At 54.0% G+C, this 26,367-nt stretch overlaps 1 protein-coding gene across 3 annotated transcripts in view; it reads left to right on the top strand.

Annotated features, from left to right (window-relative positions):
- Positions 1-22,474, top strand: part of TBC1D9B (TBC1 domain family member 9B) — a 39,757-nt gene extending 17,283 nt beyond the window's left edge. Inside the window, exons 8-23 of one of the 3 annotated variants that reach the window (XM_047729646.1) lie at positions 7,127-7,136; positions 8,437-8,585; positions 8,832-8,982; positions 9,469-9,683; positions 11,272-11,389; positions 12,237-12,522; positions 13,581-13,710; positions 13,840-13,938; positions 14,679-14,747; positions 15,887-16,127; positions 16,500-16,565; positions 17,785-17,856; positions 18,101-18,151; positions 19,539-19,601; positions 20,124-20,230; positions 21,249-22,474. In XM_047729646.1, coding sequence (XP_047585602.1) covers positions 7,127-7,136; positions 8,437-8,585; positions 8,832-8,982; positions 9,469-9,683; positions 11,272-11,389; positions 12,237-12,522; positions 13,581-13,710; positions 13,840-13,938; positions 14,679-14,747; positions 15,887-16,127; positions 16,500-16,565; positions 17,785-17,856; positions 18,101-18,151; positions 19,539-19,601; positions 20,124-20,230; positions 21,249-21,935 — 2,514 coding nt within the window. In that variant the 3' untranslated portion in view covers positions 21,936-22,474. Of the gene's footprint in view, positions 1-7,126; positions 7,137-8,426; positions 8,586-8,831; positions 8,983-9,468; positions 9,684-11,271; positions 11,390-12,236; positions 12,523-13,580; positions 13,711-13,839; positions 13,939-14,678; positions 14,748-15,886; positions 16,128-16,499; positions 16,566-17,784; positions 17,857-18,100; positions 18,152-19,538; positions 19,602-20,123; positions 20,231-21,248 lie in introns of all 3 variants that reach the window. The other 2 variants (XM_047729645.1, XM_047729647.1) reach the window with 2 other exon arrangements.
- Positions 22,475-26,367: the final 3,893 nt, after the last annotated feature.

Here is a 26,367-nt window from a genome sequence, read left to right as displayed (position 1 = left end):
TGTCAGTCCTTCTGTTTATGAGCTGGAATCTGTCCCTAGGCAGAATCCCCCTCATCGACTACTTCACTACTTGAGGCACAGTTCACCTAGGAAAGGCAGAGGAAATCTTTTATCCCTGCTTTTACTCACCAGTTGTTAGAATGAGGAGCTGCATTTCTAGTATCCTCCAAACATGATCGAGTCACTTGCAATGTTCAGTTTGTGGTATAATTATGAACTTAGAGATTTAGGCAGTGTAATGTGCTTCAGTCCATGGCAGTGATTACCCTCATGTCCATCTGGGACCAGAGGGAGCTCGCTGAGGTTGGCACAGCGGTGGCCATATCTAATTACTTCCTAGTATGACAAGGTATGTGTGCTGTGGGTCGGTCTGAGATGAGTAGAAGAGTCCTTATAAAGATCCACATAGCTGGCTTCTCTGGAAAAATCAGCAGCGTTGGCATTACGGGGTCCACATTCCCACCGGGTGGCATTGGACCTGAGCGGTGGCACATGCCCAGAACCCCACCTGGTCTGGCCCATGGAGGCCTTTGTATTTTCTATCCCCATGGTCAATGCTCAGTAAGCTGTTAAGTAGGTAGGGAAGGGATGCGGAGGGGCCAGACAGACTGCTCACTGGAGACATTGAGAACGGTCTCTTACAGGAAGGTAGGCTTGACCTGGGATTTCAAGAGAGTGAGTTTAGGTTGGGTGAAAAGGGAAACAAGCAAGAATGTTGAGGCCTTCATGAGGCCCAACACGACAAATGACAGGGCCCACCAGGCCAGAGTAAGCACAAACCCTGGGCCCCTTCTAAACGCTCACCATTCACCCAACATAGTTTTGGGTTGTTTTTTGTTTTTTGTTTTTTTAAGATTTTATTTATTTATTTTGAGAGAGAGAGAGCGAGCACGAGCAGGGGTTGGGACAGGGAACAGAGGGAGAGGGATAAGCAGACTCTGCGCTGAGTGGGGAGCCTGATGTGAGGCTCATTCCCATAACCCGGAGATCACAACCTGAGCTGAAACCAAGAATCGGACGCTTAACCCACTGAACCACCCAGGCAGCCTCCGCTAACATGTTTTTACTGCATTTCCCTTGGGTGCCAGGTGCTACCCCAGGCACTGGGAATAGAGCAGCAAACTGATTAGACAGAGCTTGTATTCTAGTGAGAGAGACAGACAGTAAGCAAACATCTGAGATACAGCAGGTGGTAATAAGATCTATGGATAAAAATAGAACAGGATAAAGGGTTTGGGAACTGGAGGGGCTCCGATCCAGCTTGAAAGAAGCAAGGGAACAAGCCATGAAGTACCTGGGGAAGGGGCGTTGGAGGCAGAGGGAATAGCAGGTGCAAAGGCCCAGAGGTGGGACTGGGCTTGGCACCGGTTACAGAGGCGAGCAAAGACCAGTGTAGAAGGTGAGGTCAGGGAGGAAGCAGGAAGCCCGAGCACAGAAGCCTGTAGGCCTTGTGGGCACTTCAGCTCTGACTCTGAGTGAGATGGGAAGCTGTTGGGGACTTCTGGCCAGAGCAACAGGATCTGTGTGTGCTTTCATAGAGTGAGTCTGGCATGTCAGATTGGGAATGGGTTAGAGGCGCAGCTACTCTGTACGGAAACCACATGCGGCTCTGGAGCCCTTGGATCTCAGTAACTTTCTATAGTAATTCCATGTCGTAGTAAGCATATATTGGCTCTAGCAGATCAAATGAAATCGGTTATTTAAAACTCATCTCACCAGTTTCTCTCCTGTGTCTTAACGTGGCTGCTAGAACGCATTAAATTACATAAGCTTTTCTCATTCTTCTTTTTTTTTAAAGATTTTATTTATTTATTTAAGAGAGACAGACAGAGACAGAGATAGTAAGAGAGACTACAAGTAGGGAGGAGAGGGAGAAGCAGGGTCCCCACTGAGCAGGGAGCCCAGAGCGGGGCTCAATCCCAGGACCCTGGGATCACGACCTGAGCCAAAGGCAGATCTCCAACCAGCTGAACCACCCAGGCTGCTCTCATCCTGTTTCTCTCAGGCAGTGCTAGGCTCAAGAAGGGTCTGGGTAGAAGTAGACAGGAGTTGAAGGCTGCTCAAGTAATCAAGACATGGAATGATAGAGCCTTGGTTAAGGGTAGGAGCAGAGGCGCTCAGGAGAAGTGGTCAAATTCAGGAGGTCTTTTTTTTTTTTTTTAATTGTGGTAAAAGACATGTAACCTAAAACTCGCCACCTTACCCTTTTTGAAGCGTACAGTTCAGTGGCGTGATGTCCATTCACTTGTGCGGTGCACCCACCACCACCGTCCGTCCCCAGCACTTTTTCCATCTTGCAGAACTGAAACACTATCCCCGGTCCCCCTCCCTGCTGCCCCTGGAAACCACCACTCCCCTTTCCACTTCTATGACTCTGACCGCTCTAGGGGCCTCATAGAAGAGGAATCCTATGGTATCTGCCCTTCCGTGGTTGGCTGATCTTACTAGTGTCATGTCGTCAAGGTTCGTCCTCATGATAGCAATGTCAGAACTTCCTTCCTTTTTAAGGCTGAATAATATCCCATTGTAGATGTATGCCATATTTGTTTTTCCATTCACCCTTTTTTTTTTTAAAGAGAGAGAGTGTGTGAGCGGGAGCCTTGGGGGGCGGGGTAGAGGGAAAGAGAGAATCTTAAGTAGGCTCCACATTTAGCATGGAGCCCAATGCGGGCCTTGATCTTATAAACCTGAGATCATGACCTGAGCTGAAATCAAGAGTCTGACGCTAAACCCACTGAGCCACCCAGGCAGCTGCTGTCCGTCTTTCGATGGACTCTTGGGTTGCTTCTGTCTTCGGGCTATTGTATAATGCTGCTGTGAATGTAGGTATACACGTATCTCTTTGAGACCCTGCTTTCAGTTCTGAGAGGGAGATACCGGGAAGTGGAATTGCTGAGAAGAGGTCAGTGGGTAATTCAGTGTTGAGTATTTTGAGGAATTTCCACACCTTTCTCCACAGCAGCAGCATCATTTTATGCTCCCACCAGCAATGCACAAGGGTTCCAGTTCCTCCCCATCCTTGCCAATGCTGGTTACTTACCTTCCAGGTTTTTTGTAATAACTATTTTAATAGGTGTAAAGTGGTATGTCATTGTGGTTTTGATTTGTGTTTCCCCAGTGATCAGTGATATTGAGTATCTTTTCATGTCCTCTTGGCCATTTGTCCAGCTTCTTTGGAGAAATGTCTATTCAAGTCCCTCACCTTTTTTATTAAGTTGGGTTGTTTGTTGTCAAGCTATAGAAAATCTCTATATGTTCTGGATATTAACCCATCAGAGATATAATTTGCAAATATTTTCTCTAATTTCCATGGATTGTCTTCTCATTTTGATGATTGTGTCCTTTGATGTACGGAAGTTTTACATTTTATCTATTTAGTAGTCCAGTTTATCTATTTTTCTTTTATTTCTTGTGCTTTTATTTTTTTTTAAAGATTTTATTTATTTATTTGACAGAGAGAAATCACAAGTAGGCAGAGAGGCAGGCAGAGAGAGAGGAGGAAGCAGGCTCCCCGCTGAGCAGAAAGCCTGATGTGGGGCTCGAACCCAGGACCTGGGATCATGACCTGAGCTGAAGGCAGCGGCTCAACCCACTGAGCCACCCAGGCGCCCCTATTTCTTGTGCTTTTAATGTCATCTCCCCAACATGTACATGATCTTCCCAAAAGTACAGAAGGATTCACGTCATTTAAACCCAAGCAACAGAGGATTATGATCACACCCCATACAAAAGCATCATGGGGGGAAACATACCCAAGTAACCTTCCACAATGAAAGTCTGTCAGAACAGTGTTCCCCCAAAGCAGATGAAAACCGTACCCTAATACTTCAAAATGATCTAAAAAAAAAAAAAACCTAGAAAAGTAATAGAAACTACCAAAGAATGGTATAAATAAAATTTTTTAGAAAGCTCGGAAACGAAGTTGACAAGTCAACAGGAAAGAGAGTTGACGGGACTCGAGAAATTTTTGAGAAGTAAGTATTATGCAAAGAGAAGGCAACAATGAATAGTCTTGAAGGGTTAAAGAATGGATGGGGGTCAGAGGAGGGCCAAACAAGTGAAGAAAGAGAAAAAAATAGTCAGAAGCTGTGATAAAGAAGTCAGACAAAGAAGGTCCAACTTATGCAAAAGAGCATAGACTAACAGCTGATAGAAACTACTAGTCAAGACAACTTTTCTGAGCGTAAAAAGACTTGACGGTACATGGTGGAAGGGCATGTCATACATCTGGGAAAAACCAGTCCAGAATAGTCAATATTATTGCAGAATGCAGTAAAAACTATTTAAAGATTAAAAAGAAAAAATCTTTGGGACAACCAGTCAAAAAAGACCCAAGTCATTTATGAAGGAAGAAAATCAGAGTGGGTTCAGACTTTCAGATAGCAACATTTTATATAGAGTAGCATTTTATTTTTAATTTTCTTAAAAATAAGCATCAGAGATGTCTTTTTTTCTTAAGACTTCTTTTTTTTTATTTGAGAGAGAGAGCACGTGAGCCAGAGGGAGTGGCAGAGGGAGAGAGAGAATCTCAAGCAGACTGCATGCAGAGCCTGACGTGGGGCTCAATCCCAGGACCCTGAGACCATGACCTGAGCCAAATCAAGTCAGATGCTCAATTAACTGAACCACCCAGGCGCCCCCAGAATAACATTTTTTTAAGATTTTATTTATTTATTTGACAGAGATCACAAGCAGGCAGAGAGGCAGGCAGAGAGAGAGGAGGAAGCAGGCTCCCCGCTGAGCAGAGAGCCCGATGCGGGACTCGATCCCAGGACTCCGAGATCATGACCTGAGCCAAAGGCAGAGGCTCAGCCCACGGAGCCACCCAAGCGCCCCAGAATAACATTTTGAAGATAACACAATTTTTAAAAAGCACAAGTGAAGAATTTTATATTGGCAAACTAAGATTCAAGAGTGAAGACCATAGGTAATAAGTAAAGAACATGAAAGAATTTAAGAAATCTAACAGCTTTATGGGGCACCTGGGTGGCTCCATCGGTTAAGCTCAGGTCATTATCTCAGGGTCCTGGGATCAAGCCTTGCATCAGGTTCCCTGCTCAGCAGGGATTCTGCTTCTCCCTGTCCTTCTGCCTCTCCTCCTGCTCATTCTCTCTCTCCCTCCCTCCCCTCTCTCTCTCAAATAAATAAAATATTTTTTTAAAAGATTTTATTTATTTATTTGACAGAGAGAGATCACAAGCAGGCAGAGAGGCAGGCAGAGAGAGAGGAGGAAGCAGGCTCCCCGCTGAGCAGAGAGCCCGATGCGGGACTCGATCCCAGGACTCCAAGATCATGACCTGAGCCAAAGGCAGAGGCTCAGCCCACGGAGCCACCCAAGCGCCCCAGAATAACATTTTGAAGATAACACAATTTTTAAAAAGCACAAGTGAAGAATTTTATAATGGCAAACTAAGATTCAAGAGTGAAGACCATAGGTAATAAGTAAAGAACATGAAAGAATTTAAGAAATCTAACAGCTTTATGGGGCGCCTGGGTGGCTCCATCGGTTAAGCTCAGGTCATTATCTCAGGGTCCTGGGATCAAGCCTTGCATCAGGTTCCCTGCTCAGCAGGGATTCTGCTTCTCCCTGTCCTTCTGCCTCTCCTCCTGCTCGTTCTCTCTCTCCCTCCCTCCTCTCTCTCTCTCAAATAAATAAAATCTTTTTTTTCAAAGGCATGGAAAGTAAAATAAGTTCGTCCGTTGCCTCCTTACCTGAGAGTGAAAGTGTATTACTATATGTCGACAGGGAAAGCAGGGATGGGGAGAAGCTCACTCGCCGATTTCAGTATTGCCCACGGGAGGGAATTGACAGGGTCTAGGAAGAAAGGACCCGGGTACTAGGTATTAGATAGTAGAACATGGAGGTATACTTTCTGACTGACTGGGGGAAAAGAAACAGTCTAATAGTCTAAACAGCTCTTTTGAGGAGTTTGTTAAAGGTCAGCTGAGAAGAACAGGGGTCACTTCAGTTGAAGTATAACCCATCCACCAGTGGAAGTGCGAGGAGGGCTTGTAGAGACGGCGCAGCCTGGATCAAGTCCATGGGCCCACTGGGGGGAGGGTGGGTAGTTGCCTAGAGGGAGGTCCTGGAGGTGGAATGGTGGGACTGTGGGCCACGGATGCAGGAAGGCTGGCTGGCGGCCGTGGCCATGACGGACCCCGATGCTCACGCTTGCTCACTCAAACAGGAGGCCGGAGGTTCTGTTGAGCAGGAAACGAGGTGGGCAGGTGGTTCAGGAGGTTGGCACTGGACAGATGTGTGAGGTGGTCACCTGCAGGCATGGAAGGACCTGCCCCAGGAAAACACAAGGCTCCCAGGTAGCCCGTGAGCTTCCCGTCTCGCACACGGCTGTCACAGAGGATGGTACAGCCAAGGCCACATCCTGGAGTCCAGGCCCTTCACTGGCACTGAGAGTGTGATTCCCTGAGGTACTCTGGGGCCTGCAAGTCCATTTGCGCCCTGGTCCCTTTGGGGAACCTCGGGCAGGAAGCAGAATCTCCATGTCGGTCTGGACTGGGGTTGTGTCCCACAGACTGAGCAGACCCAAAATCCATTGCCAAAACACCAGCGGGGGACAGAGAGATGGACTGTGGATGGGACCTAGCAGAGTTCGCTTCTTTTTTTCCTTTCTTTTTTCCCCACCTTTTATTAAAACAGCATTTCCAGGATAAAACTGACATATAATATGCCATATATAGTCAAAGACTAGGGTTCGGTGGGTTTAACACATATTCCCTACATCACCTGTCATCACAGCCAAGAAGAGGGCTCTCTTATAAGGAACACAGAGAGGGTGAGGTCCCGTAGGAAGCCAGCCAGCCTCCCCTGTCCCTGCCACTTGGGGGACAGGACCATGCGGGGGGTTGGGATCAGAGACAACAGGACCCAGACTAGAACATGACACGCAAAGGCAGGGGAGGGTTACAGGTCCACAAGCCACGAAGTCCTCGCAGTCGGCCGCCTGTCTTCAGAGGGGCCTCTCCCTGCTGGACAGGGCTTTTCACCAGGAAGGCCTAGTTCCCAGGCCGTGTGTGGGACCAGGATCCTCCTTGGCTCATCCCAGCATTCCCTGCAGAGTCAGCCGTGTTGTCCTTGGTGGTGACTGGGTAACATTGTGCCTCCAACCACCCTCTGGGCCCAGCGGTGGGAAAAGCTCATCATTAGTACAGGGCTATCACCCCGGTTCTCAGTGGAGCCCACAAAGTACAAGGCCAAGAGTGGAGAGAAGTGTGCCCCCACATAAAAACGGGGAACTGCTGCTGGCAGGAGGGGAAGTGACTGGTGGGGAGCCAGTGACGAGTGCCCACCTCAGAGCAGTGTTGTTCTTGTCGGTGGGTGCTCAGGGAGGGAGCCGAGGGGAGAACAGGAAGAAGGCACCAGCTCTGGCCCGCGTGACCCCCTGGGCCAGGGGACGAGGCAAGCTCCCTGCATAGGGCGTCGCCCGCACCGAGCTCCCCTGGAAGTCAGGCCACAGGGACAGTGGACAAGCAGGGAGCAGATGTCAGGTATCACCCACACTGGGCCTGAAGGGTCATGGCTGCCAGCGCTCCCCTGAGGAGATGTGTTTGCCAGGGGACCGGTTCCAGAAAACCAGGGGAAGAGCCCTAGAAGTCAGGGCTCCCCTATAGACCTTTGTCCCTGAATCCTCCCTTCCCTCTGCCAGTCCCATACTGCCGCCCACCCTGGTACATTCGCTGGGCCACTCCGGGCTCCCTTTCTCAGCTCCTTGGCTGGCTATGTGGTGTGAAAACAGACCCCTGGACCTCCACCCCGGGGAGGGGCCTATCGCCCTCTGATGCCCTGTTTATGGCTAGGCCCCATGGGGGAAATAGCTAGTGGCACCCAAGGCAGAGAGGGTCCAAACCCTCTCTGTGTACTAGAACACACCCAGTTCTAGTACGCCAGATGCCACAGTACCCAGTGCCCAGCTGACACGAGTGTCCAGGACCAAGGGTCGTGTGGCCGCTGTGGGGCACACCCCACACCAGGCGTGTGGACCAGAGGAAGATAGAAATGCAGGGAGCTGTAGGGGCACCAAGCAGCCCTCTTGGGAGCCCCTTCTTCTTGGAAGGGCCCTTGAGGGCCCAGTGGACAGGTCGCCCAAGGGAGAGGGGGCAGAAGAGGGTTCCTGGCCTGGCCCAGCAGTCATCAGGAGCTCCTGCAGCACCGATTGCCTCTGTCGACATACAACGGGCAGGCCGGGCCCTCAGGTCACCCTGCCTCTGCTCCATTGTGCAGCCCGGCCCTTGGGCTCTGTGGGATTCGCTGCTCTGTCCTTGCAGGCCCAACATGAGCAGTTCCCCGCGGCCTGGGGCCAAGAGCTCAAACAGCCGATGGGCAAACACATCAGAGACCCCGCGCTGGGCAGCCCACTCACTGGGTCCTTCTTCTCCCTCCCACCCCCACCCTTTGTTGTGTTTTTCAGTGCCCCCCAGCTCCAGCAGAGGCCGCAGATCAGCCCAGCCCCACCACCCCCTTGGGGAGCCGCCAGGGCTCCAGTGTGCAGGAGGCACCGACCGCATCCCAGGGGCTGCTTAAACTCTTCCAGGGAAACTCTCCCATGGAGGACCTGGGGGCCAAGGGGGTAAGCCCGGAGCGTGGACCCCATCACCGCACGGGACCCAGGCCTGGGAGGAGGCTTCGTGCCTGCATGCCACCTCAGGTCCTTGGACCCCGAGGGACAGTGTTCAGGGGCACCCTGCCCGACCTGGGCTCGAGGCCTTCACGTGGAGGCTCATGTCCCTGCTGCCCGGCATGGGCCCTCGTGCCATGTGCAGTAGATGGCGGAGGGCCCTGACCCACACACCCAGAGCGTTTGCTTCTCCCCCAGGCCAAGGAGAAGATGAAAGAGGAGTCATGGGACATTCACTTCTTCGAGTACGGCCGCGGTGTGTGCATGTACCGCACAGCCAAGACTCGGGAGCTGGTGCTGAAGGGCATCCCCGAGAGCCTCCGTGGGGAGCTGTGGCTCCTCTTCTCTGGTGAGCTGCCTGGCATCGGCCCGGCCCCCAGCACCGCCATGTGAGAGCCCCACGGCCCCGGGCCAGCCTTCTGTGTCCGCCGGGCTGGAGCTGCCAGCCCTTTTCCAAGGCCAAAATGGGGCTCTGAGCTGTGAGGGGCCCGAGCTTGGGGCACTGTCCTGGGGCGCAGACATGGAGGGTGGGGCTCTGTCACCCAGATGGTGTCTTCCCACCCCCACCAGGCCTCCTCTCCTCTGGTCAGGCTCTGTCAGCACGCACGCCCTTAGCCACCTGGACGGTTTCTTGAGAAGACCACTTAAGCTGTAGTGGGGCGACCCCTCCCAGGAGCTGCCACCAAGGGACCCTTGCCTCACACCTCCTGATGGGCCCCAGAGTTCCTTTTCTCTTCTGTGGTGCACTGACACGCCCGGCCTGCCCTGTCACTGTCCCCATGGCCCCAGCAGGAAGGGAGGAGGCGGGAGACAGCTGCCGGCTCTGTCTCCTCAGGGGCCTGGAACGAGATGGTGACTCACCCGGGCTACTACGCCGAGCTGGTGGAGAAGTCCATGGGGAAGTACAGCCTGGCCACAGAGGAGATCGAGCGAGACCTCCACCGCTCCATGCCTGAGCACCCCGCCTTCCAGAACGAGCTGGGCATTGCTGCCCTCCGGCGGGTGCTAACTGCCTATGCTTTCCGAAACCCCACCATCGGCTACTGTCAGGTAGAGGGGGTGAGCCGGGCCCAGGGGCCACACCTCCCGCCACTGGCTCACTCAACAGAGGCCAGAGTGTGCCCTGTGTCCCCTGGAAGAGCCCAACTACCAAGAGCGGTGTAATGGGAGCCACTCTTACCTGCTCACTTCGCCCCTTGGCAGGGACTCCTTCTGCGGGCTCAGGTCTGGGTTCCGGAGCATTTGGTTGTCTGGTGTCTGCCAGCGACTCCCCTGCAATCCCCTTACTGCCTTCCATCTCTATAGCTTTGCACGCCTTAAGTACCTCCCCAAAACTGAGTTGTGTGGGATTCGCCTTTTGGGGACCGGCCAACTCCATTAGCACAGCATCCTCGGGGCTCATCCCTGTTGGGTCCCATGTCAGAATCTCTCGAACCATACTGCTCTTCGTGTATAGGCCACACTCGCTCTCCCTTGCGTCTTTAGCTGGGCATGTGGTGGCTTCTTCTTCGGGCTCTTGTGAATACCGCCGCCATGAGCGGGCCCTTGCGGTGCCTGTTCCTCTCCCTGCTTTCACTTCTCTTGAGTCCATACCCAGAAGTGTAATTGCTGGACCATATGGTAATTTGACCTTTAATGTTTTTGTTTTGTTTTTGGAATACCCATAGTGCTTTCCACAGTGATGACACCATCTTACACGCGCGGCCCCCCACACCGTGATGCACAAGGTTCCACTTGCCCCACGTGCTCACCACGCTGGCTTTCTGGTCTTTGGACCGTAGCCACCCTAATGGTGTGAGGTGGCCTCTCATTGTGGTTTCTTTTTTGTTGTTGTTGTTAAAGATTTTATTTATTTATTTGACAGACAGAGATCACAAGTAGACAGAGAGGCAGGCAGAGAGAGAGGGAAGCAGGCTCCCTGCCGAGCAGAGAGCCCGATGTGGGACTCGATCCCAGGACCCTGAGATCATGACCTGAGCCGAAGGCAGCGGCTTAACCCACTGAGCCACCCAGGCGCCCCTCATCGTGGTTTCGAGGTGCACTTCCGGCAGCATCTGATTTTACATCTGGGGAGGCCATTTTCCCGGCCCCGTCCGATAGCGTTCTGTTTCCCTGAGACTGCGTCTGGGTTTCCAAGAAGCATGCTCTCCCCTCAGAATCCCCTTTCCCAATGGCCAGTGTTCTGCTGACCTGTTACTGGGACAGGGAAAGTCCATGTGCTGGCTTAAGAGAATTTTTAAGATGGAATCTTATCCTGAGTAGCCTTGCTCTCAGTGCAGACTGTGTGCAGCCCCGTTCGACCTCAGCCGTGTGGCTGTCACGTGGAGCTCACTCACCGATCCTCCTGTCCCTGTGTCACACCTCTGACCCCAGAAACCTCTCTGAAGAAGAGCCACATGCTCATTCCCTCCCTCTCGGCTTTCCAAGCGCCCACTGGCCCGATTGGAGGGATCTGGCTGATGGCTCTTGCCAAATTGGTTTCCTGCAAATGGGCTTTTGGCAAATTGCCTGCTATTGTCATTTGTTGTAGTCGGACTTGCGTGGAGAGTGAGCCCATGCAGGCCCTTGAGGGGATGGGATGGTTTTACGTGGCAGCCCAGCTCCGTGAGCCTCCCCTTTGCTGTCTCTGTGCCCGCAGGCCATGAACATCGTCACCTCTGTGCTCCTGCTCTACGGCAGTGAGGAGGAGGCCTTCTGGCTGCTGGTGGCCCTCTGTGAGCGCATGCTGCCCGACTATTACAACACCAGGGTGGTGGGTGAGTGCCCAAGGCTCCCCGTGGGGGTGGTGCCCCTGGCCCAGCCCCCGCCCCGAGCACTCAGCACAAGTGAGCTCTCGGGGGTCCTCAATGATGTACAGCAGGCTGCAGACCCTCACGGCTCCATTCCCCAGATGACGCTGAGAAATGACCACATAGCTGGAAGGAAGAGGCCACGCAGACCCCCGGCCACCTTGCCCAGACTCCGTGCAGCTCCCCAGGAGCTGCTGGCAGGGAGAGAAGCTATTACACATTCAGTGGTTTTCAGAGGTCAGCCTGGGCCTCCGTTCTCAGCTGTCTAACTCTGTGTAAGGGTTTTCATTGTGCCGGATTTCCAATCTTGCAGCAAGAAGGGGTAGTACCTCCCTGTGCACCTGTCACCCAGCCTGACGACCATGAGCGACAGCCCGAAGAGTCTGTATGATTAAGTGGAAATGCACTGGCAAAGTGTTTAATTACAGACCTGACTCAGTCTGCTATTTGAAGATGCCCTTCCCCTACCATTTGGTTTGGGGGACCTCCCCCACTGGGGTTCACGAGTTTCAGGGCATGACAAGCAGTAGCCCCCATGGCTCCTGCTTACTCCTGACACTTCTAGAAGGGAGGGATTTGTGTTTCCCCCAAAGCAAATCCAAGCACAGTGGGAGCAAGTGTTCTTCTCCCACAGTAGTTTGGACGCCGAGGAAGGGAAGCCCGCACGCTATTTCTCTCTTGTTTCCTCCGGCCCATCCCCTCTGGCCCTGCGTGTGAGCGGAGCTGGCTGGGGATCCACTGGGCTCCCCGCATCCCCTGGGGCCTAAGCCAGCGGCATGGCCTTGGCCTTCAGACTCCCTTGTCCTCTCCCTAGGGGCCCTGGTGGACCAAGGCATCTTTGAGGAGCTCACGAGAGACTTCCTGCCCCAGCTCTCGGAGAAGATGCAGGACCTGGGGGTGATCTCCAGCATCTCTCTCTCTTGGTTCCTGACCCTCTTCCTCAGCGTCATGCCCTTCGAGAGCGCTGTGGTCATCGTTGACTGCTTCTTCTACGAGGGCATCAAGGTGATCCTGCAGGTGGCCTTGGCCATCCTGGATGCCAACATGGAGCAGCTGCTGGGCTGCGGCGATGAGGGCGAGGCCATGACCGTCCTGGGCAGGTGACCGAGCCGGCCTCCCTCGTCCTGCCGGGCTGCTGGCCGGCACCCCCGCATATGGCAGAGCCCAGCCCCCCAGCAGCTCTGGGCACTCCTCACTCAGCATGCACCGACGAGCCCACTGAGCACACTTGGGTCCGGGGCAGTGGGGAGCCTCCTTTCTGGGGGGAACATGGCGACAAACAGCCCTGGGGTGTGATAGCTCTGGGAGCAGATAAAGTGGGCTGGAACAGCATGGCCTCCAGCCACGGGTGGACGTCCTGCATCTGCTTTCCTCCCAAAGCAGTCCTGATGCTGCTTTCCCCGTTCCGCATCACTCCCCATCACTGTCACCCAGATGAAGAGGCCCACGCTAGGCTTGCCCGCACAGCTGAATGGATTCATACATACCTGTCTCCTGGCTGCCACATGCCCCCTGAGTCCCCACATCCCACCCTTGCACATTCTCTGGGATCCAGCCCCTCCCTTCATCTCCGTGCTAGCCCACAGTCCCCCTACCCTGGGCCCTGGGCCTGCTTCATCACAGTTTTGCCTGCGCTGGCCCCAGCCAGCAACATCCCACAGAGCTCATTCACCTCAGAATCTGGCCTTGGGACTCCCCGTGCCCCCTGCATCCAGGACCCCTGCCCCGCCCCAGCCTCACACTGGCCCAGGCCCTGAGTTCTATAGGGCCCTGCTGGCCATGTGTGCATAGTTGCCTGGCCTGGAACACTCTCAGCAACCCTGGCCTGCCAGGGGTGCTGCCACCTGCCCACCGAGCCAACCCAGAGCCCTGTCGTCCCTCCTACTGGGACAGACCTTTCTCGTGGTGTGGTTGGGTCTGGGCTTAAACAGGGTCCTGACCCAAGGAACCCCCAGAGGACAGCCTGGCTTCCTAGAGTTAGTGCTCAGGCCTCATGAGGGGTGAGGCCTCTCACTGCCTCCAAGGGGATTCCCAACTTGCCAAGGCACGTCACTTACTGATGGGGAGTCTATGCAGGTTAGGTTCTCCATGTCACTTAGTAGGTAAGACACCCCCGTTGCCTGTGGGGGTCCAGGCTTCTGTCCTTTAATCCTTGCAGATACTTAGATAACGTGGTCAACAAGCAGAGTGTTTCTCCTCCTATCCCACACCTCCATGCCCTGCTGACTAGTGGAGATGACCCGCCAGCAGAAGTGGACATCTTCGACCTCCTGAAGGTGTCCTATGAGGTCAGCACCCTCTGGGGCTTTCAAGCCAATCTGCGCCATCCGGGCGTGTGGGTGTGGGTGGCCGTGGGCCAGGGCATTTCTCTGCTCTGTGGTTCTGCCTCCTCTCACTGAGTCACCTCTGGCCGGTAGAAATTCAGCAGCCTGAGGGCCGATGACATCGAACAGATGCGATTTAAACAGAGGCTGAAAGTGATCCAGTCCTTGGAGGACACGGCCAAGCGCAGCGTGGTATGGACAGGGCTGGGCTCTGATGGCCGTGGGTTGCTGGGGGCGGGGGCGGTGGGCCTGACCTGGGTGGGCTGCTCTTCCCCAGAGGGTGTGGGGCAGAGTCCCTTAGTGCTGCCTCGTGTGGGACTGGAATCTGGGAGTGAAGATGCAAATTTGAGGAAGTGGGAGGGGCCTGGTGGCTATTTTCTGCTCCTGGGCTGTCACCTCAAGTTTCTTTGACACCCCAGCACCTAAAGGCCAAGGGTCATCCTCCTGTGGGCTGAGTCCTCCAGCCTGGCTTCCCCCATGCCCCTGGGTAATGACACTCAGCCACCCTCCACCTACCCAACCCGCTGTGTCTCTACTACAAGCCTTTGTCCTCCCCAACTCTCGAGAGATCCCTTACTGGGAAGTTCTAGGACACCTTCCAGAGAGCCAGTGCCAGAGTCTTTCCAAGGATCCAGACAGCAGTCACTGCATCATTGCCCTCACCCCGTGTCCCTGACTGGGTGTTCGGGACAGAAAGGCCCCTGTGGCACTCACCACAAAGGAACTTGGAGTGTGGACTGAGTGGTGGGATGGGTGACCAGGGAGAAGCGTATGGTCCACACCCCCTTCCCTGAATGGACCGCCGTCCTGGGCTTGGCCGACTGGCAGCACCCTGGCAGGGTGGTTTGTCTTAGCCTTTGTCTGCTGGGGGTTCTCTCAGAGACCTGGAACTTGAGAATCCCTCAGTACATCCTGTTGCCCTTTCCTTCTAGGTCCGAGCTATACCTGGGGACATCGGTTTCTCAATTGAAGAGCTGGAGGACCTCTACATGGTGTTTAAGGTGACAGCCAAGACCAAGGGCAGGCCCAATACCCCAGCCTAAGTGCGTCCCCTAAGTCTCCTAAGTGCGTCCTCAGTGCAACAACCTCCTGCCAAAGAACAAATCGATTTTTTTTAAGATTTTATTTGAGAGAGAGAGCATGAGCGGGGAAGAGAAGGAGAAGCAGGCTTCCCACAAGCAGGGAGCCCGACGTGGGGCTCCATCCCAGGACCCTGGGATCATGACCTGAGTTGAAGGCAAACACTTAACCGACTGAGCCACCCAGGTGCCCCGAGAAATCAATTTATAAGCATCCTCAGATGTAGTTACCACAGACTTCCTAGGGCAGAATTTATTCCTTCAGGGAGTTTAGGCAGAATACTTTCTTAAGAGGCAGAAAATCCACTCAAGTCAGCTTACAGTTACGTGAGAGGAGATATATTGGTTCATGTTACTGGAAAGTCTAGGAATGCATAACTTCATGCATGGCTAGATCCAGGTGCTTAAACATGCTGCCCAGCTCCCCTACTTCAGATGTCCTCTGGACTGCTCTTCCTACAGAATGGCAGGACTGTCATCTGCAGCTCCAGGCTCATCCCGTTCTCTCAAGGGAAAGAGCCTTTTCTTTCCAAGTGGTTTTAACAAGAAGTCCAGAGTTAATTGTTGGACTAACTCAGGTTAGGTGCTGTGGCTACAGGAGGGTGTTTGTTGAGCGAAATCTAGGCCATGTGCCCACCTCACAGCCTGAGGATGGGACAGGAGGGGCTCTCCCCAAAAATTTCACATGCTGTTAACTGAAGGGGAGCAGTTGTGAAGGGCAGGCAGAAACAGCTAAGTCCAGACCACCTGTTGTCGGTTCCTGGCGGCCTCTGGTTTGGCACTCAGACCTGAGCCTTACGGTCACAACGGTCCAGTCAGTGCCGCCTCCCACCCGCTATGGCCTGTTGTAGCCAGCAGCCCTAGGGCTGTGTTTCCGCTTCTGCATCTGTCCATGAGAGGCCAATGGGGCCTGTGTGGCAGTTCTGTGAGATGTTGTGTCGGGCTGGTGGTCCCTGGCCCGGGACTCCGCAGGCTCCAACGGAGCGGGTAGGACACATGGACGAGCCGGGCAGTCCTGAGCTGGGGGGCCCGGCCATCTCACCAGGCTGTGTCCCCTGCAGGCCAAGCACCTGGCAAGTCAGTACTGGGGGGGCAGCCGGCCCACCGCTGTGCGTCGGGACCCCAGCCTGCCCTACCTGGAGCAGTACCGCATTGACGCCAGCCAGTTCCGGGAGCTCTTCACCAGCCTGACACCCTGGGCCTGTGGCGCCCACACGCCAGTCTTGGCAGGGCGCATGTTCCGGCTCCTAGACGAAAACAGGGACTCTCTGATCAACTTCAAGGAGTTTGTGATGGGGATGAGTGAGTAGCTCCAGGGCCCTGCCCCCAGAAGCCTCCAGATGCCAGCCCCACCAGTTCTCCCACTGCAGCAGCAGCCTTGATATGGAAAGGGCAGTTTTCCCACTGGGGACATGTGGGCGTCCAGTGGGGTCCTCCCCACCACTTCCCCTCCCTCGGGCCATGGCTGCTTGGGGTGGGTCTGCTGACTCTGAGAAGCGCAAAGCTCGGGGCAAGTGTGGGGCCTGGGGCTCCCTCCAGAGAGCTCTCCAGGAGAGAGGCTGGAAGGAGGGATGCACCAGAACTCACTCCAAGGGCAGGGTCTCCATTGGGGACTGGCTGGGGGGCTTTGGTGCCCTCTTGCTGGCAGGCCTCCTCACTGGCTTCCCTTTGCAGGTGGGATGTACCATGGGGACCTGACCGACAAGCTCAAGGCCCTCTACAAGCTGCACCTGCCCCCAGGTGAGGGCCCCCTCACCAGTCAGGGCCTCTCATGCACGGGGTAGGGACCCTGCTGTGCAGCCCATAGCAGGAGCTGCTCTCCCTGGGCTCTCTGCGCTGTGCTTGAGCTTCCCAGGGTCACCAGCAGGCCACAGGGGGAGAAGGATGACAGGCAGCAAGTCCTCGGGCCGAATCCCATAGTCTTTCGGTTCCCACTGCATGGCCCAGCTCACCCTGCCCAGCACAGAGAGTTCTCCAAGATTAGGCTCCTTGTTTCCACTGGGAAACGAAGACTCAGGCCGAGGTGAATTCCAGCCCAGGGGTGGAGCCGCTCAGTCCCTGCTGCTGCTCACCAGCTGCCCCAGGGCTACGTGGAGCGGCTGGCACAGTGGTTTAGAACACAGTGTTGCGTGCGCCCCCGAGGCTGTCACTTCATCGGCCTGGAATGCAGTTCTAGAGCTGCCTGGGGGTTGGTTCTGGATGGCCGGAGCTGGAAGCCGCAGGCCTGGACCTAGGTGTTCTCGCCTGTGGCTGGTTTTTGCCTGTAATTCAACACGAACAGTGGCCTCAGGCATGCCTCCAGGGAAGGTTGGTGCCAGCCACCTCTGACCCTGTGGAGGGAAAGGCCTGGGCTGGGCAGACCCCACTGGGCCACACTCCTCCGGGTGAGGGCACGTGGGACCATCTTCGCCCACTCCCAAGCCACCTGTGTCTGCCCTGCTCCATCCGGGGCTCCCAGAGCCCACAGACCACACTCTGCCACCTACCCCCAGTGCCACCTGTTCAATCCCTGTCATTGCATTCCCATCTGCACTGGGGGTGGGGAGAACGAGTCCCCCCCCCTCAACAGAACCACGTGGCTCCCAAACCCTGGGGACCACATCATCACGAAGAACGTACCAGTGGGGAACGATGCCCAAGATGCATAGAGCGAGAAGAGCAAGTCCCTTGTATGTGGCTGGTCCCCATGCAGCTGCCCACAGGGGCCTGGTCCCCTCAGGACGCTTCCCACCACACCAGCAGGGTGGGAGGGAGGCTGGCTGTTGGTGGGACTCCCAGCTACGAATGACAGGGTATTCGGATGAGCCACTTGTGACGTTCTCAGACACAACGTGGAAGTCAAGAAAGGAGCAATACCCAAGATCTGTGCTCGTTGTTACCGCTCTGCCCACACCGTATCTTGGGGCCCCATGGTGGGGTGCCTCACTATGCTCTCACTCCCCTTTCTCTCTGAGCACAGCCCTGAGCCCGGAGGAGGCCGAGTCAGCCCTGGAAGCGACCCTCTACTTCACGGAAGACAGCTCCTCAGAAGGTGAGTGCCACTGGCCCCAGCGTTGAGGGGAGCTAGCTTCCAGCTTTGCTGTGGGGCAGTCGTGCAGTAGGACCTGCACAGATGGTCCGCGGCCCTCGGTGGGATTGGGAGGCCACGGGTGACGGCAACAGCCTCTCTCTCTGGGAGGACCCCCGGGATGTTCTTACTCCTGTTTCTCTTGTCTCTGCCTTCCTGGACCATGGTCTCTCCCTCCCTCTCTCCTCTACTCCGCTCTCCCTTCCAGCATCTCCTCTGGCCTCAGATCTGGACCTTTTCCTGCCCTGGGAGGCTCAAGGTCAGTCCCTGGGGGCCAGGGGCACCTGCTTTGTGCTGGGCTGTGTCTGCCTAACACCCCCACCCCCCACCACACATGGTCGGGAGGCCTGGACACGCTTGGTCCCTCCTTGGTCCAGGGAAGCCTCCTGTGAGAATGAGGTCTGAGGAGGACCCAGGACCAAGCCGCAGCGTACTGGGGAGGAGGGAGGTGGCCTCTGTGCTGGTCGAGGGGCATAGCAAATGAGGACATACGGCACAGTACTAGGCATCAGCTCCCCAGCCACACGCAAACAGCATTCCATCGTCAGGCTCAAGGGAGAAAGTCCAAATGCCATCATTGCAACAGTGGGAAACGGACAGGCAGCAGGGGAGGAGGGCAGTGGAAAACATTCTCATGGTCTGTGTACATGGTCTTCTGTTAAGGAGAGAGAGATTTGTGGGGTGCCTTTTTAAAGGTGTTCCCTGCTACACGTAAAGCCTGTTGAGAGCGTTACATCCAGGGTGATGGTGCGTTCCGGGCCTGGGGTTCACCGGCCAAAACCCCAGCCTGTCAGTTCTCATGGTAGATACTGCCCAGCAAGGATGACACAGAGCCAAGAGAGAGATGAAACACAGTGCATATCAGGATACCCAAGGCAGGCCTGCCGGTGGTGTCAAAGGCTTTATTTGAACTTGATAGGAAGCCTGAGGACCTTGATTTCAGGTACACAAAGCAAAGAAGCAGATGGGTCTTCTGTTACCATGAGAATCTGGGAAAATACAGGCACTTCTGGCTTTTCCCAGGGGCTTCTAGTTAAGGCCGGGGCCTAGAGATACAGAGCCCTGTCCTCAGACCCCACGCAGCCCCAGGCAGTGGGTCTCCACTCCACAGTGAGAAGCCTGAGCCCAGAGGCTCCCTGCTGCTAACTGCGCTTGGAGGCTGCCACCCACTGGGGGACCCCCGGTGGCCTTGCCACCCCCAGGTCTGGGAGAGCTGGGCTGCCAGCTCCTCCCCACGTTCATGGGCCCCATAGCAGACAGTGTGGGCCAACTCCAGCAAATGTGTCACTTTGAGAAACGGTGCCCAGGACGGAATTCCTATACATAAAACTCCTCATCAGTCAGTGTGCTGGTTGGTGGAGGGTTGAACTGATGATCAGGACCGCCCTCAGTTTGACCCTTTTCAGCAGACACTACAGAAATCAGTTCTTGGGCTTTTCTCCCCGCGGGCTGAGACTTGTGTTCCCTTGGCAGAGAGGAAGGCGGGTCTAGTGGCGCGTCGGTCCCTGTGAGCAGGTGAAGAACGTGAGTGGGCGCTGGGCCCACTGCTCCTGCGGGAGGCTGGAGCAGGCTGCTCACAGACCTCCGTGGTTTGCGATTGCAAACAGGAGTGTTCCCTGTGTGCTTTCTCTTTTCTGGTTGTCCAGAGACCCTACGGCAGGAAGAGCAAGAAAGAGGCGGAAATGAAGACAGCCAAGAAAAAAGAGGAGGTACAGGCAGGCTGTTGTTTGCGGTGCTGATCCAGATCCCAGGGCCCTGGGGCTGGGCCGTCCTCCCTGTGGGTGGGACCCCCACCCAGGGAAGCCTGCTGCGGGTTGAAGCCACTCTCATCAGCCCCAGACCTGAATCTCTCGTAGCTGCCACCCCCCGACGCCCATCACCACCTCCTTTCAGGGCACCTGCTTTCTGCCAGGACCTTTCGGGGTGTCCAGTCTCCCTCCCTCTCCTGCCAGCCTCTCCGCACCCTCCACATCATCCCTCCTTCACCATCTTGGGGGAGACAGGGTGGGGCCATCTTCATCACCTCAGGCCTTACTTTAGCATAAGAACTCGGGGAAGACATCGGGTGTTCTGGAGTGTTCTTTCCAACACCACCTCCCCCAAAACCAGGGTGTTTTGTAAAAGGGCGCAGGTAACCCCGTGCCAGACAACACTGAAACCCACTCACTACCTGCTACCGGCTCCCAGCTCTTTCTCTAATTTCACAGATTTTTTTTCTCCCAACTCAACAGAGGAGAAGGGGACCAGCCCTCCCGACTATCGGCATTACCTTCGCATGTGGGCCAAAGAGAAAGAGGTTCAGAAGGAGACAATTAAGGATCTCCCAAAAATGAACCAGGTAGGCCCACTCAGAGCCCACAACAGACACTTTCGAGGCTGGGTTCCCCCCAACCCAGCAGCTCCCCTCCCTCCCTCCCAGCGCTCCCTGGAGGGTGGAAGTTCTCCTGCCTACCTGCTGCACCTGCCAGTCAGACAGCCATCAGGGAGGATTCCAGAATGACGGGGGCCAGTTCTTTGGGGCTTTATCCTGGATGGTGTATCGTGGCGATGATCCATTCACATTTCATCAGTATCTACACACCAGAGAAGCGGTAGGGAAGGTTAGCCTCTGACACACAGAGATCCACACTACCCCTTTTATAGGACAGCCTCACAGTGCCCCTATTCCTCCCAAGCCCCTCCTCGGTGCCGTGCCCACCCAGGCCATCTCTGCCCACGGTCCCTTTTTCAGTTGCTGGCCTCTGGGTCGGGAGCCCAGCATCTGGCCAAGGGTCTCAGAGCTGGGGCCGCAGCCCGACCACAGCCCTGCCCTGCCCAGAGGGGCCCCCTGCAGTCTGGGCACTCTCTCGCCTGTGTCCCAAAGAGTGGGGTCCCCCATGGAGCAAGGCAGGAGGCCTGAGTGTGTAGTGTCAGACCTCTGTACCCCCTCACCCGACCCAGGCTCTGCTTGCTTTGTCCTCACCCTCCATCCTGGTCAAAGATAACAAAAAACTCAAAGTGATTGCAAAACACACTGAAGAAGTCCTTGTAGCCACTGGATCTGGAAGGTCCTGATAGAATAGAAATCGGCCTGGCTCTGCCCACAGCGCCGCTGTAGGGACAGGGAGAGGCTCTCAGTCACTCTCTGTGCTGAAAGAAAGGCAGCTGGGAGAGAACACTCTTCTAAGGCTGTGATACTAGTCAAGGCACTTTCCCTCTTCTGCACTTCCATGTCCCAGTCTGTGAAATGGGCACAAGGCACAGGTCTTGGAGACCATGAACAGGACAGCGCAGTGCTGGCAGTCTGGCCAATTCCAGGCCAGACTAACCCGTCTTTCACCATCTCCCTGTCCTTCCTCTGTGTCTCCCTGGCAAAGGAACAGTTCATTGAGCTGTGCAAGACGCTGTACAATATGTTCAGTGAGGACCCCATGGAGCAGGCCCTGTACCACGCCATTGCCACCGTGGCCAGCCTGCTGCTTCGCATCGGCGAGGTGGGGAAGAAGTTTTCCGCCCCACCAGGCAGGAAGCCCAGGGCCGGTGCCGCTGAGGAGGACGAGCCACCAGCCCCTGACCCCACACAGGACCCAGCCCTGGAGCTTCAGCCTCCAGCTGCAGGGGACCCTCAGGCCAAAGCCGGCGGGGACACCCACCTCGGGAAGGCTCCCCAGGAGACCCAGGTGGTGGGTGACGGGGGTGGTGGCGAGGGCCGGGGCTCCCCGTCCCAGCTGCTGTCTGACGATGAAACCAAAGACGACATGTCCATGTCCTCGTACTCGGTGGTCAGCACAGGCTCCCTGCAGTGTGAGGACCTGGCCGATGACACGGTGCTGGTGGGCGCGGAGGCCCGCGGCCCCCCGGCCCCCACCCGCGGCGGGGGCACTGTGGACACGGACTGGTGCATCTCCTTCGAGCAGATCTTGGCCTCCATCCTGACAGAGTCCGTCCTGGTGAACTTCTTTGAGAAGAGGGTGGACATTGGACTCAAGATCAAGGACCAAAAGAAGGTGGAGAGACAGTTCAGCACGTCCAGTGACCTCGAACAGTCTGGAGTTTCAGGCTGACAGGGACCTGGCCTGTCTCTCCTCCCTGCCCCCTCCTCCCTCTTGTTCTGTTTGCTCTCTCAGGACACACCTCTCCTGTTCTCCCTGGATCCAGTGAGCTGTAAATGGAAAAAAAGGCAGAATAGCCACAGTAGGGCCCAGACAGAGGCTCCCAGTCCCTTCTTCCTGCCTGCCTGGCAGGACCTGCCTTGGTCCCTGTGTTGTCGTGTCAGAGGCCGCCCATCCTGGCCTGCTTGCCCAGTGCCTCTGTGCCCCGTTCTGTGGCCAGGCCACACTGCACCTTCCACACTTGGGGTGAGGGGGTGGGGGTCCTGGTGCTCTCTAGGAGCCTGGAGCCTGAGCCCCTGGCTCAGCCCCTGGGGTGCACCAGAGCGGACCATGAGGGCATTACTCTATATCCTCTCGCAGCTCGTCAGCCTCACCGTTAACCTTACAAGCACATCCCTCAGGTCCTGGTAGATTTCCTTGTATTCATTTCGGTTGGCAGAAAATCACACTGTGCGCAATGCCTTAATAAACCCCCAAAGAACTCAATACCACACTGTGTACAGAGCCTTCATGTGGCCTCAGCTACTGCTTGGCTTCTGGCTTCCTCCCAGGTGGGGGGCCCAGGACATGTTCCAGGGGTTCTGGCCACTCAGACCCCCACAGGGTGGGGCTTCAGGGCCCCCAGGGAGAAGGACGACACAGAAGGTGCTACTGCAGGCCCAGAAGAGCTCGAGCTGACGTCTGCCAATGGGGGAAGTCCCAAGCTCCACAGGTACAAACAGCCTGGGTCCAGTGTGCAGGTGTGGGCTTGGGCCTGGACCTGGGCTGTAGCAAGCACTTGGGTTCAGTAAGGTGTTGTGGGGCCACAGGTGACAGACCGAGCCAGGAGCACTCCCTAGCTTTGCAGCAAAAGCTGATCTTTAGTGTCTAACATTCAGCCCCCATCCCCACCACATGGGGCAGCTCTTCTACCGAAAGATACATCTGAGGGACACCTTGGTGGCTTAGTTGATTAAGCGTCTGCCTTCAGCTCAGGTCATGGTCCCAGGGTCCTGGAGTAGAGCCCGGCATTGGGCTCCCTGCTCAGCCTGGAGCCTGCTTCTCCCTTTACCTGCAGCTTCCTCTGCTGGCTCACTCTCTCTCTCTGACAAATAAATAAAACCTTAAAAAAATATATGCAGATCTGAGGCTGGGAGGCTTTTTCCTCTGTTTTTTTGTTTTTGTTTTTTTTTTGTTTGTTTTTGTAAGTTGGCTCCATGCCCAGCCTGGAGCCCAGTGTAGGGTTTGAACTCACGACCCTGAAATCAAGACCCTAGCTGAGCTCGAGTCGGTTACTTAACCAAGTGAGCCACCCAGGCGCCTCTGTTTTTGTTTTTTAATTTAATAGCTTTATTGAGGCATCATTTACGTGTCATAAAATTCACTTATTTTGAGTTATAATTCAATGATTTTGAGTAAATTTATAGTGTGACTATCACCACCATGCAATTTTAGAATACTTCCATCACCTGAGACATACCCTCCTACCCATGTGCAGCCAATCCCTGTTTCCACCCCCAGCCCCAAGCAACCGCTAACCTACTTTCTATCTTTAGATTTTATGGCTGGTTGTTTAAATAACAGTCTCCATGATTTTACCTTGTTCACAGCTGCTGGGTCCCGTCTCAGTAAACGCAGCAAAACAACAGCAAGGAAACTGCATACCTTGGCTTTCTTAACAACAACAAAAAATGTCAATCAATGTAACTTCCTTTCTAGTATTTACACAAACTGACTACATGCTTTGCCATAAAGTAATGTCAAAGGGCTCAAACCAGAAAGACCATATTCTTGGGCATAATGAAATTAAGTAAAGATAAACATAAAAATTCCACAAAGTTGGCGGCGCCTGGGTGGCTCAGTGGGTTAAAGCCTCTGCCTTCGGCTCGGGTCATGGTCCCAGGATCCTGGGATCGAGCCCCACATCGGGCTCTCTGCTCAGCAGGGAGCCTGCTTCCACCTCTCTCTCTCTTCCTGCCTCTCTGCCTGCTTGTGATCTCTGTCTGTCAAAATAAATAAATAAAATATTAAAAAAAAAATTCCACAAAGTTGGCAGTTTTAAGTCTTAAATTATAATCAATTAGATTTAAATAATGTGAAATTTGGATATGTATTTTATATATCATGTGGAAGTCTAAATGTGAGAATATACCAAAGAAACAGAAGAATATAAAACCGGAATCTAGCCTTTCATATGATAAAACAATATACAAAAATGTACAATAGTACTTTCATCTATTAATCATTCAACCTGCAATGACATTCAAAATGACAACTAGAACAGTAACACTAAAAAAAAGATGGATAATACAAGTAAAGCTTTAAAAATATTTTCCTTCTATGAGTGAATGTAATTATATTTTAAAACTGCTTACCAGGTGATGTTGTACCAAACCACGTCAATTTTATAATTCCTAAGAAAACTATATGAAGTTTTAAAATTTACATATTTGTTGGGGCGCCTGGGTGGCTCAGTGGGTTAAAGCCTCTGCCTTCGGCTCGGGTCATGATCCCAGGGTCCTGGGATCGAGCCCCAAGTTGGGCTCTCTGCTCCGCAGGGAGCCTGCTTCCTCCCCCCTCTCTCTCTGCCTCCCTCTCTGCCTACTTGTGATTTCTCTCTCTCTGTCAAATAAAATCTTTTAAAAAAAATTTACCTATTTGTTGTGAAAGGAAAAGTAGAAAAATGATTTTTCCTAGTATTTAAAATTACTTAGTTTTTTTTTTTAAGATTTTATTATTTATTTGACAGAGAGGGATCACAAGTAGGCAGAGAGAGAGGGAGAAGCAGTCTCCCCACTGAGCAGAGAGCCCGATGCGGGGCTCGGTTCCAGGACCCTGAGATCATGACCTGAGCCAAAGGCAGAGGCATAATCCACTGAGCCACCCAGGCGCCCCTACTCAGTATTTTAAGATTTTATTTATTTATCAATGAGAGAGAAATGCAGAGGGAGAAGCAGGCTCCCCACATTGCTGGGAGCCCAACTGGGGGACTCATTCCCAGAATCCTGGGATCATGACCCCGACACTTAACTGACTGAGCCACCCAGGTGCCCCAAGATTACTCCGTATTTTTGTGTTTTTTTTTTAAGATTTTTATTTATTTATTTGACAGAGATCACAAGTGGGCAGAGAAGCAGGCAGAGAGAGAGAGGAGGAAGCAGGCTCCCTGCTGAGCAGAGAGCCCCGATGTGGGGCTCGATCCCAGGACCCTGGGATCATGACCTGAGCCGAAGGCAGAGGCTTTAACCCACTGAGCCACCCAGGCGCCCCTGTGTTTATTTTTTTATCTTTTTCAAACCTGAACCCATACCGCATATAAAAATAACTTAAGGTTTTAGAGAGAGTGCGCGTGCCTGTGGGGGTGGGGGCAGGGAGGCAGAGGAGCAGAGGGAACAGGAGAGGAAGAATCTCAAGCAGACGCTGTGCTCCCTGGATCTCACAGTCCCAGAAATTGTGACCAGAGCCAAAATCAAGTCATACGCTTCACTGCTTTGCCAGCTGAGCCATCGAGGTGTCCCATGAAATTGTTCTGCTCTTTTCATTAAGCATAAAACACTCTTTTCAGCTGCCTTCTGCTTTTAGCCACAATAACTCAAACAGGTGGGAATAAACAAAGACCACCCAAATGAGAACAGGGACTGTGCATCTGGAGCTTGCTAGAAAAGGAGCCACCCATCATCCCTTGCATTTGGCAGAGACTCAAGGTAGAGGAGTGGGAAAGCCTTAAGCGTGAAAACTAGGAAAGGTTTCAGGGGGTGCGCTGATTAGAGGCTGTTGGCCTGGAAGGGGAAGCTGGCTAACTGGAAGGATTTCTTCTGTGTTGGTGTGAGGAGCATAATTGGCTTTCTCTGGTTGGTCCTGAGATGAAGACGGAAGTGCAAAATATAAGGAAATTGGCCCTTATTGACTGAGCCCTGTCTGGCCTAGAGGTTGTAACAGGTTGGCTTGGAGGGTTGGGGGTTGGTTTTCATGTGTGATCTGGTCACAGTCCGTTTGTAAATCCAGCCTTTTAAACATTTTTTAAAATATTTATTTGAGAGAGCTCACAAGAAAGTATGGGGGGGCGTGGCAAAAGGAGGGGGACGCTGGATCACAGGACCTCAGGATCATGACCTGACCAGAAGTCAGATGTGTAACCGACTGAGCCACCCAGGCGCCCCTCAAACAATTTTTTAAGCTAATTTGGTTTTTTTCCCCTAATATGTGTTACTGTGCAAAATTTGGAAAATATAAACAACTTTAAATCTTCTATAACAGTAACCCCCTCCCCACCCCTGGAAATAATGCCTGGTTTTACCTAATTGTAATTATATACTGTCTGTAACTTCTTTGCTTCCCATCAATACACATGCAGCATCTGCACAGGGAAACTCAGATTGTCTGTAACGGACCTGCACGATGGTCC

The sequence above is a fragment of the Lutra lutra genome, chromosome 5, assembly GCF_902655055.1.
Source record: "Lutra lutra chromosome 5, mLutLut1.2, whole genome shotgun sequence".
Lineage (NCBI taxonomy): Eukaryota > Metazoa > Chordata > Mammalia > Carnivora > Mustelidae > Lutra > Lutra lutra.
Note: the sequence above shows the minus strand (reverse complement) of the source record. Positions and strands in the feature narration are given on the sequence as shown.